The following is a 16,451-nucleotide window of genomic DNA, read 5'->3' as shown; positions in this document are numbered from 1 at the left end:
GCAAAGAACAAAACCATTGAAAGATATAGAATGCAAAAGATCAAAGTGTAATCTCAATTAGCTAAACAAATTGGTACATTAAGTCCTCATTTAATGGCACTAATGATCTATTCAACACCACAAATAATTCAGTTTTAGATTCTCAATGTTTAGCTAAAGTATTAAATTCTTCCATTGAAAACCACATTTAGACCAACTTAAATTTGTATGTGCACAAGAACTTGAACTTAAGTGCACCAATTAAGACATCACAAGGGAAAAAGGAGTATTCCACTTTTACAACATTTGAGTGGAGCAGCAGTTAAAATGGAGAAAACCATTCAAGTGTATAATCTAAATCAGATTCTGCAACAAAGCAGGCAGTATGTAAGCAGAGTGAAGGTCATTGTACAAATCTGATCACTTTAAAACGTTTATCTAAATAAACCACAGGATCAGGCCTTTCAAGCCTGTGCCAATTCTATTCCTTTAGTTCTGCTACTTTTTGCTAGCATCAGTTTCTATCCTGGTTTGCCTCTGTTCACGTGTCTATCATGATATGCCTTAAACATTGCTAACACGCCTACCCCCTCCACCAGAAGTGCATTCCAGGTACACAGATTTTTGCTGCACTTCTCCCCTTAAAAAAAGCACCCCCCCTCCCCCCCCAAAAGCCTGGAACCCATGCCCTCTTTACACTAGCTCAATTTTGTAGATCTCTCAGGTCAACCCTCAGCCTTTCTGGTGACAGCTTAGTGAAAATTTAGTTAACCCAGGAAGAAATTTAGAAGGTTTATAAAAAAGTTAAATAATCTAATATATGGACCAGACAAATATTTAATGAGTTAACAATGTTATTCAAGATTCCAAGGTGCAGTACAATGGCTCAGTGGTTAGCAGGGGCCTGGTTAGATTCCTGCCTCAGGAGACTAGAGTTTGCACATTCTCCCTGTATCTCATGGGTTTCCTCCCACAATCCAAAGATGTGCAGGTCAGGTGATTTGGCTATGTTAAATTACCCATAGTTCATTAGTCGGGGGGAAAAAAAAAGGGTCTGGATGGGTTACTCCCGAGGTCAGTGTGGACTTGGACCAAATGACCTGTTCCCATGTTGTAAGGAATCTAATCTATTTTTCATTTATTGAAAAGAGGTCATGCTGAAAAGCAAACTGGTAGAAAATTGGTATATACACAATTAATACAATCCCTATAAAAAGTAATATCCAATCAAAACCTTCAAACTAGTGCTTCAAGTGAGATGAAGCTTCATTTTTTTAAATGGCTGATCAGTTATTTTAGATTTAGAGTAGTAATCCAGTATTGGAGCAAGAATTGGCAAAATTCCCCAAAAGCTGACACCTTCATTTACAGATCTTTCGATCAGCCCAGTTGGCACCTACTTAGTCTAAGTTATGACCTAACATGACATTGCTTCACTTATTTTCCAACATCAAGTCATGCCTGTCGTCTTTTAGGAAAGGAGATAAAGTGTTGATTTATCAATTCATGCAAGCAATAGGAATTTCTGGCCCATTGCTTCCCAGTCAAATCCATACTTCAGCTGACAAATGTCTATGAAATGAACTGCAAAAGGAGGAAAACTTAAAAATCAGTCAAAACACCATTCTTAACATCAGCCAAAAAGCTGAAAACTAAAATTTTCCAACTGTCATTAATAAAAATTTGCTGCTTACAGTTTAGCATTTCAGGCTCAAATGGGAATTTATTCAGCATTTGCATCTTAAGGTTAATTTTCTTGTTAAATTTGCAATTAGTGCATTGTTAGAGTTGAATGCCCAATGCACACAAGACACCATATTTCACTCTCGACCTATAAGGGATTGTGTAGGGGACAGACGGACAGACGGACAGACGGACAGACGGACAGACGGACAGACGGACAGACGGACAGACGGACAGACGGACAGACGGACAGACGGACAGACGGACAGACGGACAGACGGACAGACGGACAGACGGACAGACGGACAGACGGACAGACGGACAGACGGACAGACGGACAGACGGACAGACGGACAGACGGACAGACGGACAGACGGACAGACGGACAGACGGACAGACGGACAGACGGACAGACGGACAGACGGACAGACGGACAGACGGACAGACGGACAGACGGACAGACGGACAGACGGACAGACGGACAGACGGACAGACGGACAGACGGACAGACGGACAGACGGACAGACGGACAGACGGACAGACGGACAGACGGACAGACGGACAGACGGACAGACGGACAGACGGACAGACGGACAGACGGACAGACGGACAGACGGACAGACGGACAGACGGACAGACGGACAGACGGACAGACGGACAGACGGACAGACGGACAGACGGACAGACGGACAGACGGACAGACGGACAGACGGACAGACGGACAGACGGACAGACGGACAGACGGACAGACGGACAGACGGACAGACGGACAGACGGACAGACGGACAGACGGACAGACGGACAGACGGACAGACGGACAGACGGACAGACGGACAGACGGACAGACGGACAGACGGACAGACGGACAGACGGACAGACGGACAGACGGACAGACGGACAGACGGACAGACGGACAGACGGACAGACGGACAGACGGACAGACGGACAGACGGACAGACGGACAGACGGACAGACGGACAGACGGACAGACGGACAGACGGACAGACGGACAGACGGACAGACGGACAGACGGACAGACGGACAGACGGACAGACGGACAGACGGACAGACGGACAGACGGACAGACGGACAGACGGACAGACGGACAGACGGACAGACGGACAGACGGACAGACGGACAGACGGACAGACGGACAGACGGACAGACGGACAGACGGACAGACGGACAGACGGACAGACGGACAGACGGACAGACGGACAGACGGACAGACGGACAGACGGACAGACGGACAGACGGACAGACGGACAGACGGACAGACGGACAGACGGACAGACGGACAGACGGACAGACGGACAGACGGACAGACGGACAGACGGACAGACGGACAGACGGACAGACGGACAGACGGACAGACGGACAGACGGACAGACGGACAGACGGACAGACGGACAGACGGACAGACGGACAGACGGACAGACGGACAGACGGACAGACGGACAGACGGACAGACGGACAGACGGACAGACGGACAGACGGACAGACGGACAGACGGACAGACGGACAGACGGACAGACGGACAGACGGACAGACGGACAGACGGACAGACGGACAGACGGACAGACGGACAGACGGACAGACGGACAGACGGACAGACGGACAGACGGACAGACGGACAGACGGACAGACGGACAGACGGACAGACGGACAGACGGACAGACGGACAGACGGACAGACGGACAGACGGACAGACGGACAGACGGACAGACGGACAGACGGACAGACGGACAGACGGACAGACGGACAGACGGACAGACGGACAGACGGACAGACGGACAGACGGACAGACGGACAGACGGACAGACGGACAGACGGACAGACGGACAGACGGACAGACGGACAGACGGACAGACGGACAGACGGACAGACGGACAGACGGACAGACGGACAGACGGACAGACGGACAGACGGACAGACGGACAGACGGACAGACGGACAGACGGACAGACGGACAGACGGACAGACGGACAGACGGACAGACGGACAGACGGACAGACGGACAGACGGACAGACGGACAGACGGACAGACGGACAGACGGACAGACGGACAGACGGACAGACGGACAGACGGACAGACGGACAGACGGACAGACGGACAGACGGACAGACGGACAGACGGACAGACGGACAGACGGACAGACGGACAGACGGACAGACGGACAGACGGACAGACGGACAGACGGACAGACGGACAGACGGACAGACGGACAGACGGACAGACGGACAGACGGACAGACGGACAGACGGACAGACGGACAGACGGACAGACGGACAGACGGACAGACGGACAGACGGACAGACGGACAGACGGACAGACGGACAGACGGACAGACGGACAGACGGACAGACGGACAGACGGACAGACGGACAGACGGACAGACGGACAGACGGACAGACGGACAGACGGACAGACGGACAGACGGACAGACGGACAGACGGACAGACGGACAGACGGACAGACGGACAGACGGACAGACGGACAGACGGACAGACGGACAGACGGACAGACGGACAGACGGACAGACGGACAGACGGACAGACGGACAGACATTCACCTGTTTAAAACAGTTTGACAATAAAATTTACAGTAGCTAACTCTGGACAGGAAAATCATTTGGAAAGGAAATTAAGCAGTCCAGATGGCAGGTCCCAGCAAGCTGTGAACACTAGCTTTGGAGGAAAAACAGGAGACTAAGAGAAAGTTCAATGTATTAAAATCTGTACCCAGGGTTGGAAGCCAGGGGGATATGCATTTAGAGATTGCTGTTGCACCAGCTGCTGTGGCACTATTGGAACTTCATCTGTGGCCTAGGTGAATGGCAAATAGCAAGTTAGTCTTTTGTCAAAAACATTTGAACGATTTAATTGAATTACCATCTAGCTGTTTAGCTTGTCATTACATTGTCAAAATTCATCCATGTGGACTAGCATTTAAATTTGGTAACTGGCTGGATTTAACAAAGTCAATAAAATAAAATTAGTATTCAACATAAAGACCAGTTTTCATTTCATTAAACCATAGCACACAGTGTACTTCCACCTTTAAAACCATCCTCATTATAGTAAGTGAAAAGCATGGGCCATGTATAAAATCTGTCACACAAACTGGTACCTTAAAAGTTTCTGGTAAACAGATGTACAATCCATTAAAAAAAGGTGACAAGATAGATCAACCACAGAAGAAACTTTTGAAAATACTTAATTTATTTTGGGGGTGGAGGATGTGATTAAGTCACCATCTTGCATTCATAAAAATGAAGTTGAAGTTGAAGTGGAGGACATTTCACCCATTATACCCATGCTAGTCAAACTATCCTGCCTAATCCCACACTAGTTTTTGTTTGTAGCACTGAAAATTGCTTTGCAGTGGTTTGACATGTTAAAAATTTGATTCAGGCAGTCAGCTCAGCCACTACTTGACAAACCCTCAATTCCCCTTAAAATCTTTTTCAAAAAGAGGAAGGAATTGGTAGTGCAAGAGTTGGTTAAGCATGTTGACCACCCACAAAATTTGTTTTAGGATGCAGATAACTTATTGCTCAAAACTTATGAAAAAACACCACAGTATAGAAAACCACTCCCCATTTGTGCATAAATGAATAACTGTGCTGGTTACTTGTAAAATGGACATGGAGGGGGAAAATTATGAACACAGTAATATCAGATGACCTCTGGATTATAAAGGTGTGTAAACAAACTGAAGACAGACAGAACTTAAAAGGTGGTAACAAAAGCCTGCAAGCAAATTGACACCAAAATATTTAAGGTCAATAAATATATTCTAATAAACTGAGAATTCATGAAATGTGTGGTTGGAGCAAAGACAAAATAGGTCATGATAATATATTGTTCTGGATTCTTTGGCTTTTACATAAGGTCTGTAAAGAGTGATAAAGATTAACTATAAGACTATTAGAACAAAATGCAGTACTTGACAAAAACCTTTATCACTGACTAGTGGTGTATGGATTAATTGTTTTTTTTAAGTTGAGGGATATTAAATATAAAAAGACAGTAGCTCCAATGGCCATCAGCAGCATTTATGGAGATATCTTCATGTGGAAACAATTTAAATTAGTGGTGTAGGATGCAAAACTTGGACAGCACTCTTTCAGAATGCTGAAAGATTGCAACAAAGTATGGAGACATTCATTGGAGTTTTAAAATATTTGGAATTCTATTTAAACTGGTATAAAAGGAGTTTTAAGGTGAAAGATGAACACAATTTGACATGCTTGCATTTATGGATCAGTGCAAGAGTCAGGATGCCATATTGCAGCTGTGCAGAACAGAGACCACTTTAGAATCTGAATTCTTATCTGTTATAGAGAAAAAGTTGAATGGCTTCAAACAAAAATTTACAGGAAGCTACTGGGATTGAAAGGCAGATCTATAGGGAGAGGTTGGCACTGGCAGAAGAGCATTTTTTGATGGGTGTGGGTACTGTTTGCATGGAGAAAGAATTCCACTTCTAAAACCTTTCAGCAAAAGGTGGTGAGAGGTCCACATTTGCAAAGTGAAGGTTTCAACACCAGAAACATTTTCCCCCCACCAAGCTTGGTAAATTTAGAACAGAAACAAACAATCCTTCAGCTAGAGTATTTAGTTTAGATTGGGATGCATTAGCAGGAATTGGCCATTCAATAAGATTGCTGATATGACTGTAGATTTGCAGGTTTCATTCTAACCACTGCCAGAACCTTTCAACCATGCACAAGAATCTCCCTCTACCTTTAAAAAATATCCTAGGACTTGGAATTCACTAACTTGGTCTTTGGAAAGACTCTGGACCCTCACAATTACTTTATCCATTTTAATAGGTAACTCCCAATTTAAAAAGCACTGGGGTTGCAGTTTATCTTCAATAGAGAAACCAGGTACAATTTATACTTAAGTGGAGAATGAGTTTGAAATGATGCACTTCAAAATTACTCCATAATAGATTTTTTCTTCCTCTTGCAATCAAGGAATTTATGTGGCACATTTCTGGGTCAAACAAAATGCTTATGTCCAGGTTTCATTCTGAAAAAGGATGCACTTTTTACAAAAAGTGCATGCAGCTTTACTGCACAAAACTTCCCTGTTGTCACCTCAAACTACACGGATTGTTGACTTACATGCCTGGGTTACAGATTCATTGTTGGGCATGCCTGCTCAAATCAGGAAGACTATGAAACTGCTGGGTTAACGAAGAATGGAAGTCTGCTTAACAGTAGTTTCCATCACCAATGCAAAGTTACCCCCCCCCCCCGACCCAGCTACTTTAGACAAGAAATTGCTCATTTGGACAACTGCAATGCAAGAGATGTCCCATTCTTCATTATGGGAAAGACAAATAGAAGGCAGCTCACCACAACACTGAATGGACTGTTGGCAACATCCACTCCTCCAAAGCGGACATAAACAACATATGCTCCTTTTTCTGGTGCTGTATAGAAGATGTTGTAAGTTCCATCATCATTTTCAATAACATCTGCCTCCACTTCAGTGCCATCAGGAGTGCAGATTGTGCAGGTGACTTTACCCTTGCCTGCAGCTTTGGCATCCACCGTCATTCCAAGCTCATCACCCAACTGAACGGTAGGTCCAAGACCAGAACCTTAAGAAAATTAAATAGTGTAACTTGGAGCTCACATTTTAAGCACACTTAAATGATCTGGTGATCACTTGTTTAAATTAAAACTATTTGACAATTCCTTTTAAAAAAGGTAAGCCTGCAAAATCACTAGTCTTAGTTTTAATGGAATGGGAATACTACGAAAAAGGTCAGCATGTGTTGTCCATTAACGGTATTAGAGGTGGTGTTGCAGAGTTGTTTCCTCAAACTGGAATCCAGCTGGTTTTGGTACACCTATAGTGCTGTTGACAAGTTCCAGGTTTTTGGATAAAGTGACATCAAACCGATGACAATAGAGTTTAGGTCAGAATGGACAGTGGCTTGCAGGGAAGCTGGGAGGAAGTTGGGTGTGGTATCAGTCTGTCTTAAAAGATATCAAAATGAAGTAAATACTCCAACAGGTTCCTGATTCTATTCCAATGTAGTTGGGTTCTCAAAGGGCTGTGAATTAGCACTATCTACACAACTGTATGGGATCAACACAATCAGTAATTAATACACCACTTTATGACAAATCACTTTCCAGGTATTCTACATTCCATTTAAAAAATTTGGCTAACTTTGGTGAAAGCATTGCTACAAGTCTCATGACACCAAATTAAAATTGGCATTCACCTGACATTGTACACTTGCTAGCATCACCAGTAGCTGCTGCACGGATTCGGTAAGGGGATGCTGGGATCTCATCACCTCCATATTTGATTACAATAGTATAACGTCCAGTCTTGTCTGGTATGTAGGAAACTTTGTAGGTGCCATCATTATTATTGTGGATATTAGCTTTCTTTGGCTTCCCTTCTTGGTCCTTTGGGCAAAAAAAAAAGCTTTATTACAATACAGGATTAACCCTCACCCAAAACATTAAGTATTTCAGATGCTGTTGAAATAGAAGTCAATTATCACTGGGTAAATTTCATAGTTTCCATAATGTTGGGTATTTTCACATTTACCATGAAGTTTACACAGGTCATTGTATGATTTGTTCCACAAGACAGAAGTTGCCTTTTATGTGCACAAAAGACTTTAAAATAAATACTCAAATCTATGAAAACATGGTTCTAATGTACTCAAGAATAGCATTCTGGAAGTGGGTTTTTTGCCCCAAAGAAATGGTACAAGATTCACCAAATTCAGTCAGCTGCACTAACTTGCACCATGATAACAAATGAAGTCTCATGCTTGACCTTGCAACTTAAAACATTGAGATGTAAAACAAGCAACTGAAGGACTGTTTGAAAAAAAATTGTCATGCCCTCACAAACATCAATGCAAGTTAAAATTTAAAAAAAAAGTCAGTGCTTTATTATAGAAAACATCAAATAAAAACCTGTAGTTCTGCTATTAGTTATGCACTGCTTCACACAAAAAAGAGAAACCACACTTCTTGCCACACTTGCAATTCATTGCCATCGATTAGAAAGGCAGTGTTGTGCAGCACTTGTGTTACTTTCTACAAAAAAAGTGACAAAGTAACCGGTTTACACAAAATTCCCTGAAGGCATTTTAAGTATGTGCTGCTCCACATACAGCTGCTAACAAAATGATCCAGTGCTAGCATTTTCACTGATGTGAGAAAATGTCTTAACTTGAGAAGCTTTCCACCAGTTTACTGCACCTAGACAAGTCACTGTTTGTAATTCACTACACTTGCTCTTTAAATTCACAACTTCATATTTTATCTCAAAAGATTGGTCACCAAAAATTCCAAGAAACCCAACCGATTCCCATATAAATCATATTTCCTTAACAAAATCAGTTTAGAGTTGCTGCTCTATTTTAGGTTAAACCATAATGTTTGCACAAGCCTAGTAGCACTTAGGCTGGGGATTATTAGTTATTTAGGATTATGTTTTAACTATATTCTCCACTTTTTCCCATAAGGCTCAGCTAGGAGAATCATTCATACTTTGATGGTGGGATTAAAGATTCAAAAGACAAGATAGTCTGTCCAAACAAATTTTGGACCAACTTAAAAAGCCCTTCCTGAAGGGCTTATGCCCGAAATAGATTCTCCTGCTCCTTGATGCTGCCTGACCTGCTGTGCTTTTTCAGCGACATGTTTCAACTCTGATTTCTAGCATCTGCAGTCCTCACTTTCTCCAACTTAAAATAGTCAGGTTGAAAAGTAGTGAGCATGTGCTCAGTTGTCAGCCAAAACCGAGTTGTAGGCTATTCCTATCAAAATGCAAGAAATATTTTGGTACAGGGTCTTGAATGCAAGAATAGACATCAGTATTTAAAACAAAAATCAGGACAACCAGCTTACTCTTCAGCTGCAGAGCGTCAGTTTTAAAATTGCTTGGTTTTACCATAGATCTACACCCATTCAACTCAAACAAGGGAAATAAAACCTACAGTTACGTGTACTGAAAGGAGGCCTTCTCCAGCATCTTTAGCATCAATGGTAAATTCTACTGGTAGACTAGCTGGTACACCAGATGTGAGGCCGGGCCCACTGGCTTTCACTTTGCTGGCATCATGAGTTGGTAGCACCTTCACCCTGAAAGGACTAAAAAAAAAAGAGACTGTGGTAATTGATCTGGCATAGAGAATGGAAAAACAACAAATCAAAGAGTCAACTTCCGTTTCAGTTAAAAATGTAACTTCAACAGGAACCACATTTGACAAAGAAATTGGGAAAAATCTTTAAAGTTGTGAAGTCTGCTTTTTCCAATAAAATTGCACTTTTCAGTCCACCAGTGGTATGCACATTTCATTACAGAGCCAGAACTAGAACACAGCCATGTTTGCTGTTAAGAGGGCAACAGATTGCCACAACTGCAGAAGTTTTATTGTCATTGCAGCAAATTTGCATTGTACAAAAGCACATTAAATTGTCCTAATGCTTTAGCTGAAAGCTCAATGTGCATAGAGACAGTTTGAACTTTCAAAAGTTGCCATAGGCTGACCAGCTTTGTACCATCTGCTCCCATGCCAATTCAGTCAGCTCACCTCCCACACAAAAAAAAATGGGTGTGCAGTCAAAAACTCTGCAAAATGCACTTCAGATCACAGGATACAAGGCTAAACAATAGTCCTGGAGAATTGATATGTACATCTGTGACAACATGTAAAGCACATGTTGATGACCATTGTGGAGATTCCATGCATTTACTCATTTCCATTATGTTAGATGTCTTAGCAAATCACTAGATTAATCCAGAGACAAAGTATGGAGGACAAAATCCTGCTATGGTGACTAACTTGCTGCTATCTTAAAGTATGACTAAAGATAGTTATCAAAAGCTTATCTTAAAAATCCATTAGATTTTTAAAAGGTGCAAACCTAAAAAAAAGTGAATTATCTTATTCATCTATAGGAGGATATTGCTGTCCATCTCATTACTCAGATGGAATTGACCTGCCTTCGACCACAGCAAAGCTATTGTTTGGTGCAGGTGCACTCTGACTGTCACTGAGTCAAGTGGCTTTAGGAGGAAAACTTCAGATAGACAATGGATCTCAAATATGGCCAGTGTCTATTGGTCACTGGTTGGAAGTTATTGTTGAAGCAGCTTTGGTAAATTGCAATTTTGCTGAACAAGTCACTGCTATTAAAGCACTTCCTTAGCAAAGAGCCATTCCAACACAGGCTTGTTAAATGCTTAACTGGATCCCTTTGCACTGATGTACCAGGTTTCCCCTAAAGATTTCAAAAAGGTTCAAGCAACTTATATGGGCTGAGATTTCTCCAGTCTTTCACTATGCTTGCAAAGCAGTCAGCTTTATCCTCCATACTGCAGATTGGTATCACCAACTTATAGCTAGGTTGGGTCAGGACTGACTGGTTCTAATATCTTTTGACTCTGGAGGCTTACATTTAAAGAGACAATTGGCATCTGCTTAGAGTATTCAATTAATAGCTGCCAACTTAAATATCAATTGAAAATTGGAATGTCAAGCCCATAACTGCCTACAAAATCAAAACCTAAATAAATGATCTGCTTAATAGAGCCACTCCCCCAGGCTATCCTGTAGTTTCTGCCAAGAAATTGCTATTCACTGCTATTTTCTTTTAAAAGGCAGATAAAAATAGATAACCCTTTGAAAAGCAGATTGTTGCAAGCTAGGACAGAACAATAAATGTTCATCAGTACTTCTAACTAAAATCCTATTTTTGGTATCAAAATATGACCAAGATAGGTAAATTATATTTTATAATTTACAAGGCAGATTACTGTCAAGTTGTGCAAGCAGAGGATACATTTTGTAGAATAAACCCAATACAACAAAGTGAACTTTGAAATACACTAGCTGGCAATTGGATTTAATAAAAAAATCAGCCAATGCATCAAGGGAAACATTGTATTTTTTTATTAGTCTTTAATGCAACAGTTCTGTAGAAAGTGATAAATAGTATCAAACTCTGCATCACTCATCCTTGAAGTTTCTAAATATTACCTGCGAGGAATGTCTTCATCTCCATATTGCACTGAAACAGAATATGGCCCTTCAAGTGAAGGAGTGTAGCTGACTGTGTGAATGCCATCACCATTATCAATGACTTCAACAGGCTCAACTAGGCCTGGAGGAAAAGAGGAGAGACAAGAAAAAAGTCAAAACTAAAGCAAAGATGTGTTTGGATTAATTCATTTAGTCAGTTGTGCATACAAAAGCTGGTTAGTTGTGTTTTAAGAACAGTTCACGGTCTTAAATCAATACCCAATGTTGCAAAGTGGAGCAAAACCTGCAAAGTCAAAGTTTTAGTACACTTAAATTTGACACAATGGGAATTGGAATTAAGAATGCTACATATATGAATAATTATCTGTAGCAAGTCCTAAAAACTAGGAAGTTGAGGAATTCCAGTCAATTGGGATCTTTGCTACATGGAGTGTTAGCACACCAAAAAGATATATAGAGATACAAGTTTGTAAAATCTCAGATCAAAACATAACCGGAAACTTTCAAACCAGGAACAAACCCAAATCAAATTAAAGAAAACTTTCAAGCAGCTGAAGGGTTGAGGAGTATTTCCTACCATTGTCAGGAAGGAGGAGAATCATGACAATAGAAGCTGTGAAGCAATCTGTCATTCAAGATTCTTTTACAGAAGCAGGTCCAGAATTTAGAGTAAACGGCATCATGTCAAAATTTGTCAAGGCAAGACATGCAACATTGGTTTTCATTTAAACATGGGAATCAGAAGTGGGAGGGGCTAAAATCAACAGTAAGATTTTTAGAATGGGACTTTCAAAACATTATTAACAACACAAAACTGGGTTAGAGTGACAACATGGAGCAAAAATTCTACGTGAAGCATTAGGCCTAGCAAGTTCTACTTTGCCCCAAAACAAAAGCAGACAGGACCAGCACAACTGTTCCCGGCCGTATGCCCACCACCTTTCTTGCCTTGAGATTAAACAGCTCAAATCCAAACCTGTCTCACTGTCATCGTTCTTGATCTCTCCTTTAAAGAAGTCTGTAATCGTTTTCAGAGGACTGCGCCATGGTTGGGGCTGTGCCTCACCAACTAGAACAGAAAACCTTTAACTTGCAGCAAATTGGAATAAGTCACTGATAAAGGGTGACAAGTGATACCCTTACCAAAAACAGTACAGCATTTCCTAGATGTGCAATGGGTCAAAAAGTAGAATTTAAAATCCCACTCCCAACAAATAGAAGTGTACTTCATTTAAACTATACTATGTGGAGAGTCCTAATGCTCCCCTCTTCTACAAGATCTATTTGTAGACATCTGCAAGTGCAATGACTTGGCTTTGAAACAGTTTAGTGACACTTGCCCAATAAACCTTACCTTTTGGTCCCAACACAGCTACTTGGAGAGGAGCTTTCCCAGCCTTGCTACAATCCACAGTGAAACATTGTGGAACTTTGGCTCTTACACCTGAACTCAGCCCAGGTCCACTACATTTCACTTTGCTTGGATCCACAATATCTTTGACTGGTACCTTAAATGGGCTGCCTAAAAGCAAAACATGCAATGTTTTGAACATAGTATTAAAAAACTTGAATGCCATTATCCAAAGTTTACACAAGTAAGGATACTGAGCCTTCATTTATAATCTTAAAAAGGCTTGTTTAAAAGTGGACAATTACAAGAATACTTACACAAATACAATGTGATACCAATAAATCTGAACGTTGCTGTAATGTTAAAAAGTCTTACATTCCAAAAATCAACTTATCACAAGGGCTAAGTGTTCTTAGATCTGGCAATATTAAACATTTCTAATAAAAACTTGCAAGTGGAACAGTTTTGAAATGCACTGGAGGATGAATATTGAACCAGGAAACATTAATTCTGTTATGGCCAAACAGAATTTCCTAATTGATGAGTTACATGAATAGGTTGACACTTACTGCCAAAAAGGTAAATTCATGTAGGCAACGAAGTCAAAATTTGACTTCATTCCTTGACACTAAAATAACAGCCATTGGAAAATGTTACCTAAAGTTGAGATACCAGAAAATTTACTTGTCAATCAATTGTGCATTTTGGAAAAGCTAGTCAGCTAAAACTATAGGTCCCCTTTAGGTGGTGGTGCTGGAATAGTCATTGAAATGCATAGCTTTGCCCAAGAGTTAAATCATCATCATGTCATTTAGTTCAAGTGGTGCAGAGAGATAGCTACCTGTTATATGCTGCCCTCCATAGGTAATGTTCACATCATATTCACCAGGAGTGTAGGGAGTGTATTCAACACTGCAGCTGCCATCTTTGTTGTCCTTGCAAGAGATCTTTGCTTCAGAAGGTCCTTCAACAGTAATCCCAAGGCCACCAGTTCCTGCTCCCCTGTGTCACAGAATTTCATTAAGATGAATTCAAGACTAAGCTAGTAATTAATACTTAACTACAAGTAGATCAGAGCATAACTGGCAGATAATTACAACTCAAATGGACAAATTAGAGTGTCATTATTCAAACTTAAATAAATTGCTCAATGTTAATGTTCCTGCAAAAATAGGAGTGTGCAGTATTGATAAACAGGCCATTTAGACCTAAGGAGTGGAGTTTAAAAAAGTGCCCATTTGGAGTTCAATAAACAAATAGTGGTTTTATCTGATGGCATCAGACATGGATAGAGAATGCAAAGTGGTAGTGGGGGGGGGAAAGGTTAACTTCTTGGTTCAGTAAAACTGAAATATATTTCATAGCTTCAGAACAGCATCTCTTTGCTTATAAGAAACTTTAAAACATTGACTGACTCTCCATGGATGCTGCCAGACCACTGCAGAGAGGCCAACATTTCAGTCTTGCAGTTCTGTCATTTTGCCTTTGTCATCACAGATCCAAACAAAATGGAAGAGATCACAAATGCAGGGAACTTTGATCAAGCAATGTCTGGCTCTCAGTGCATAATCTCCAAGACCCAATTTAAAAGAGGTATTACCTTGTTACAACAGAGAATTTATTCACTTTATTGGTCAAGCCCTCTTGCAGTCCAGGTCCACTTGCTGTGACACGTGAAGGGTCACATCCTTCTATGACCCCTACCTTGAATGGACTATTTGGAATTGGTGCATCATCATATGTTACATCAACGGTGTGTACACCTGCACAAAAAACAAAATTTCAGAAATTTATTGATGTTAGAACCTCTACCTTGTCACAGCCCTGAAACTAAAAAAAAACCACAAACTTAACTGCTAAAGAACAAAACATTTGTGAAATAAACTATGGATGGAGCCAAAAAAGGTAAATCCAGGGTCAATGGTTTTCCAGTGAATTGCGATAACAGAACTTTAGGCCTCTGGTTAAAGTTCTCATTTTATTACAATGGTGTGGTATGCGTCTTTTTGCCCAGTCTTTGGCATCCCATTTGTGTAATGAAGTATCCACTCATTTTAACCCTAAATTCTTGAAACAAATGAGGCAGAGAGAGTCAAAAAGGATATGTTAGAGCTAGGTGATTTGAGAGGGAAAGGACACGAGAGTTTTACAATGCCTTCTTACACAAGTGTCTTCCCATTGTACCTTTTTCATATGGAGTGTATTCCACTGTATATATTCCATTTCCCTTGTCCACAATCAGGCAATCGGTGCTGGCTCCTGAAGGATTTGCTATGCTTGCTCTAATGTGGTTTCCTCCCACTTTGGTCAGTGAATTTGCATCTACTGTAAAGTCAGTTGTGGCATCACAGAAAACTCCTACATGAAAAAATTACAAATTAAGGAAAAACATTTAAAACCAAAAAAGGTGAATACCATGGCTGCTTATCAGCCATTGCTGGACAACATGGTTGTTATGGACCAGAATTTCCCATTTTGCTTCACTTCCACATTAAGATCACCTACAGCTTCCTTGAACAAGGTTGCGGATAGTCTCTTCCTAGTCGGTCATAATTTTTCACTTTGAAAGCGAGGACACAGGATCCACAAGGGTCAGTTGTAAATCGCCAGTGATCTGACATTAGTCACTCAAGGTATGGAAGACTACTAGCCAGAGTCATGGTTTGCCTACGAAAGCTTAAGTTTAAAACAGGGGAATTTAGAAACCTTGGTGATTTGTACAAAATCTCAATACTGTACACTGAGCTGGTTAAATTTCAAAACAGTTTAAAAATGGAGATTTCTACCTTAATCCCAAAGTGTAAAAGAGTAACTTCAAAAGCTACAATTGACAAAGTTACAGGATTTAGTTTTTAAACTGGTTCCTGAAAACCTGTATTCCAGCCCTTCTTGTAAGAAACTAAAAAAAAGTTCAGAACTGAAATACTGAACTAGCAAGTTCTACTTAAAAACAATGTCTTATTATAGCTCAACTTGCTTACAAATTGAAGAGAACAAAATGTTGGTTTTTGGTGGAATAATTGAAGTAACAATTTTACTCATGTGAAGTGTCAGCACAGTTAAAATGCAAGTGGCAGACAATTTGACTGACAGTACAGTTTGCAGCCAAAATTAAAGGTCTGGTTTAATCTATACTTGGAATGATCGGCACCAGGTTTTGGTTTGTTCAGATGCCTGAGCCCAGTTTGAAGTGGAAAAAAGACTGGTTAAGTGACAAAGCTAATTATTATTTCCATTTTAGAACTGGCCAAAATTAAAGCCAATGTTCAACTATAGGGAAGCCATCCTGAGCAGGATGTCCAGCCTGCTACAAAGCAGCAAACCTTTTACCACTAAAATCATGCACAGATCTGAAATCATGCTGTGCACTAGTCAATTATGACATGTTAAATCTTGTAT

The 16,451-nt window shown here is 41.2% G+C and overlaps 1 protein-coding gene across 4 annotated transcripts in view; it reads right to left on the bottom strand.

Moving 5' to 3' along the window:
* Positions 1-16,451, bottom strand: part of flnba (filamin B a) — a 148,314-nt gene that overhangs the window by 33,319 nt on the left and 98,544 nt on the right. The window contains exons 23-32 of one of the 4 annotated variants that reach the window (XM_072582384.1): positions 15,237-15,410; positions 14,653-14,815; positions 13,894-14,054; positions 13,056-13,223; positions 12,678-12,770; positions 11,699-11,822; positions 9,653-9,806; positions 7,913-8,102; positions 7,032-7,279; positions 4,405-4,488 (exon numbers count right to left, since the gene is read on the bottom strand). In XM_072582384.1, coding sequence (XP_072438485.1) covers positions 4,405-4,488; positions 7,032-7,279; positions 7,913-8,102; positions 9,653-9,806; positions 11,699-11,822; positions 12,678-12,770; positions 13,056-13,223; positions 13,894-14,054; positions 14,653-14,815; positions 15,237-15,410 — 1,559 coding nt within the window. The remainder of the gene's footprint in view (positions 1-4,404; positions 4,489-7,031; positions 7,280-7,912; positions 8,103-9,652; positions 9,807-11,698; positions 11,823-12,677; positions 12,771-13,055; positions 13,224-13,893; positions 14,055-14,652; positions 14,816-15,236; positions 15,411-16,451) is intronic. The other 3 variants (XM_072582385.1, XM_072582386.1, XM_072582387.1) reach the window with 3 other exon arrangements.

Source organism: Chiloscyllium punctatum, chromosome 12 (genome assembly GCF_047496795.1).
Source record: "Chiloscyllium punctatum isolate Juve2018m chromosome 12, sChiPun1.3, whole genome shotgun sequence".
NCBI lineage: Eukaryota > Metazoa > Chordata > Chondrichthyes > Orectolobiformes > Hemiscylliidae > Chiloscyllium > Chiloscyllium punctatum.
The sequence above is the reverse complement of the archived record's forward strand: the minus strand, read 5'-3'. Positions and strand labels throughout refer to the sequence as shown.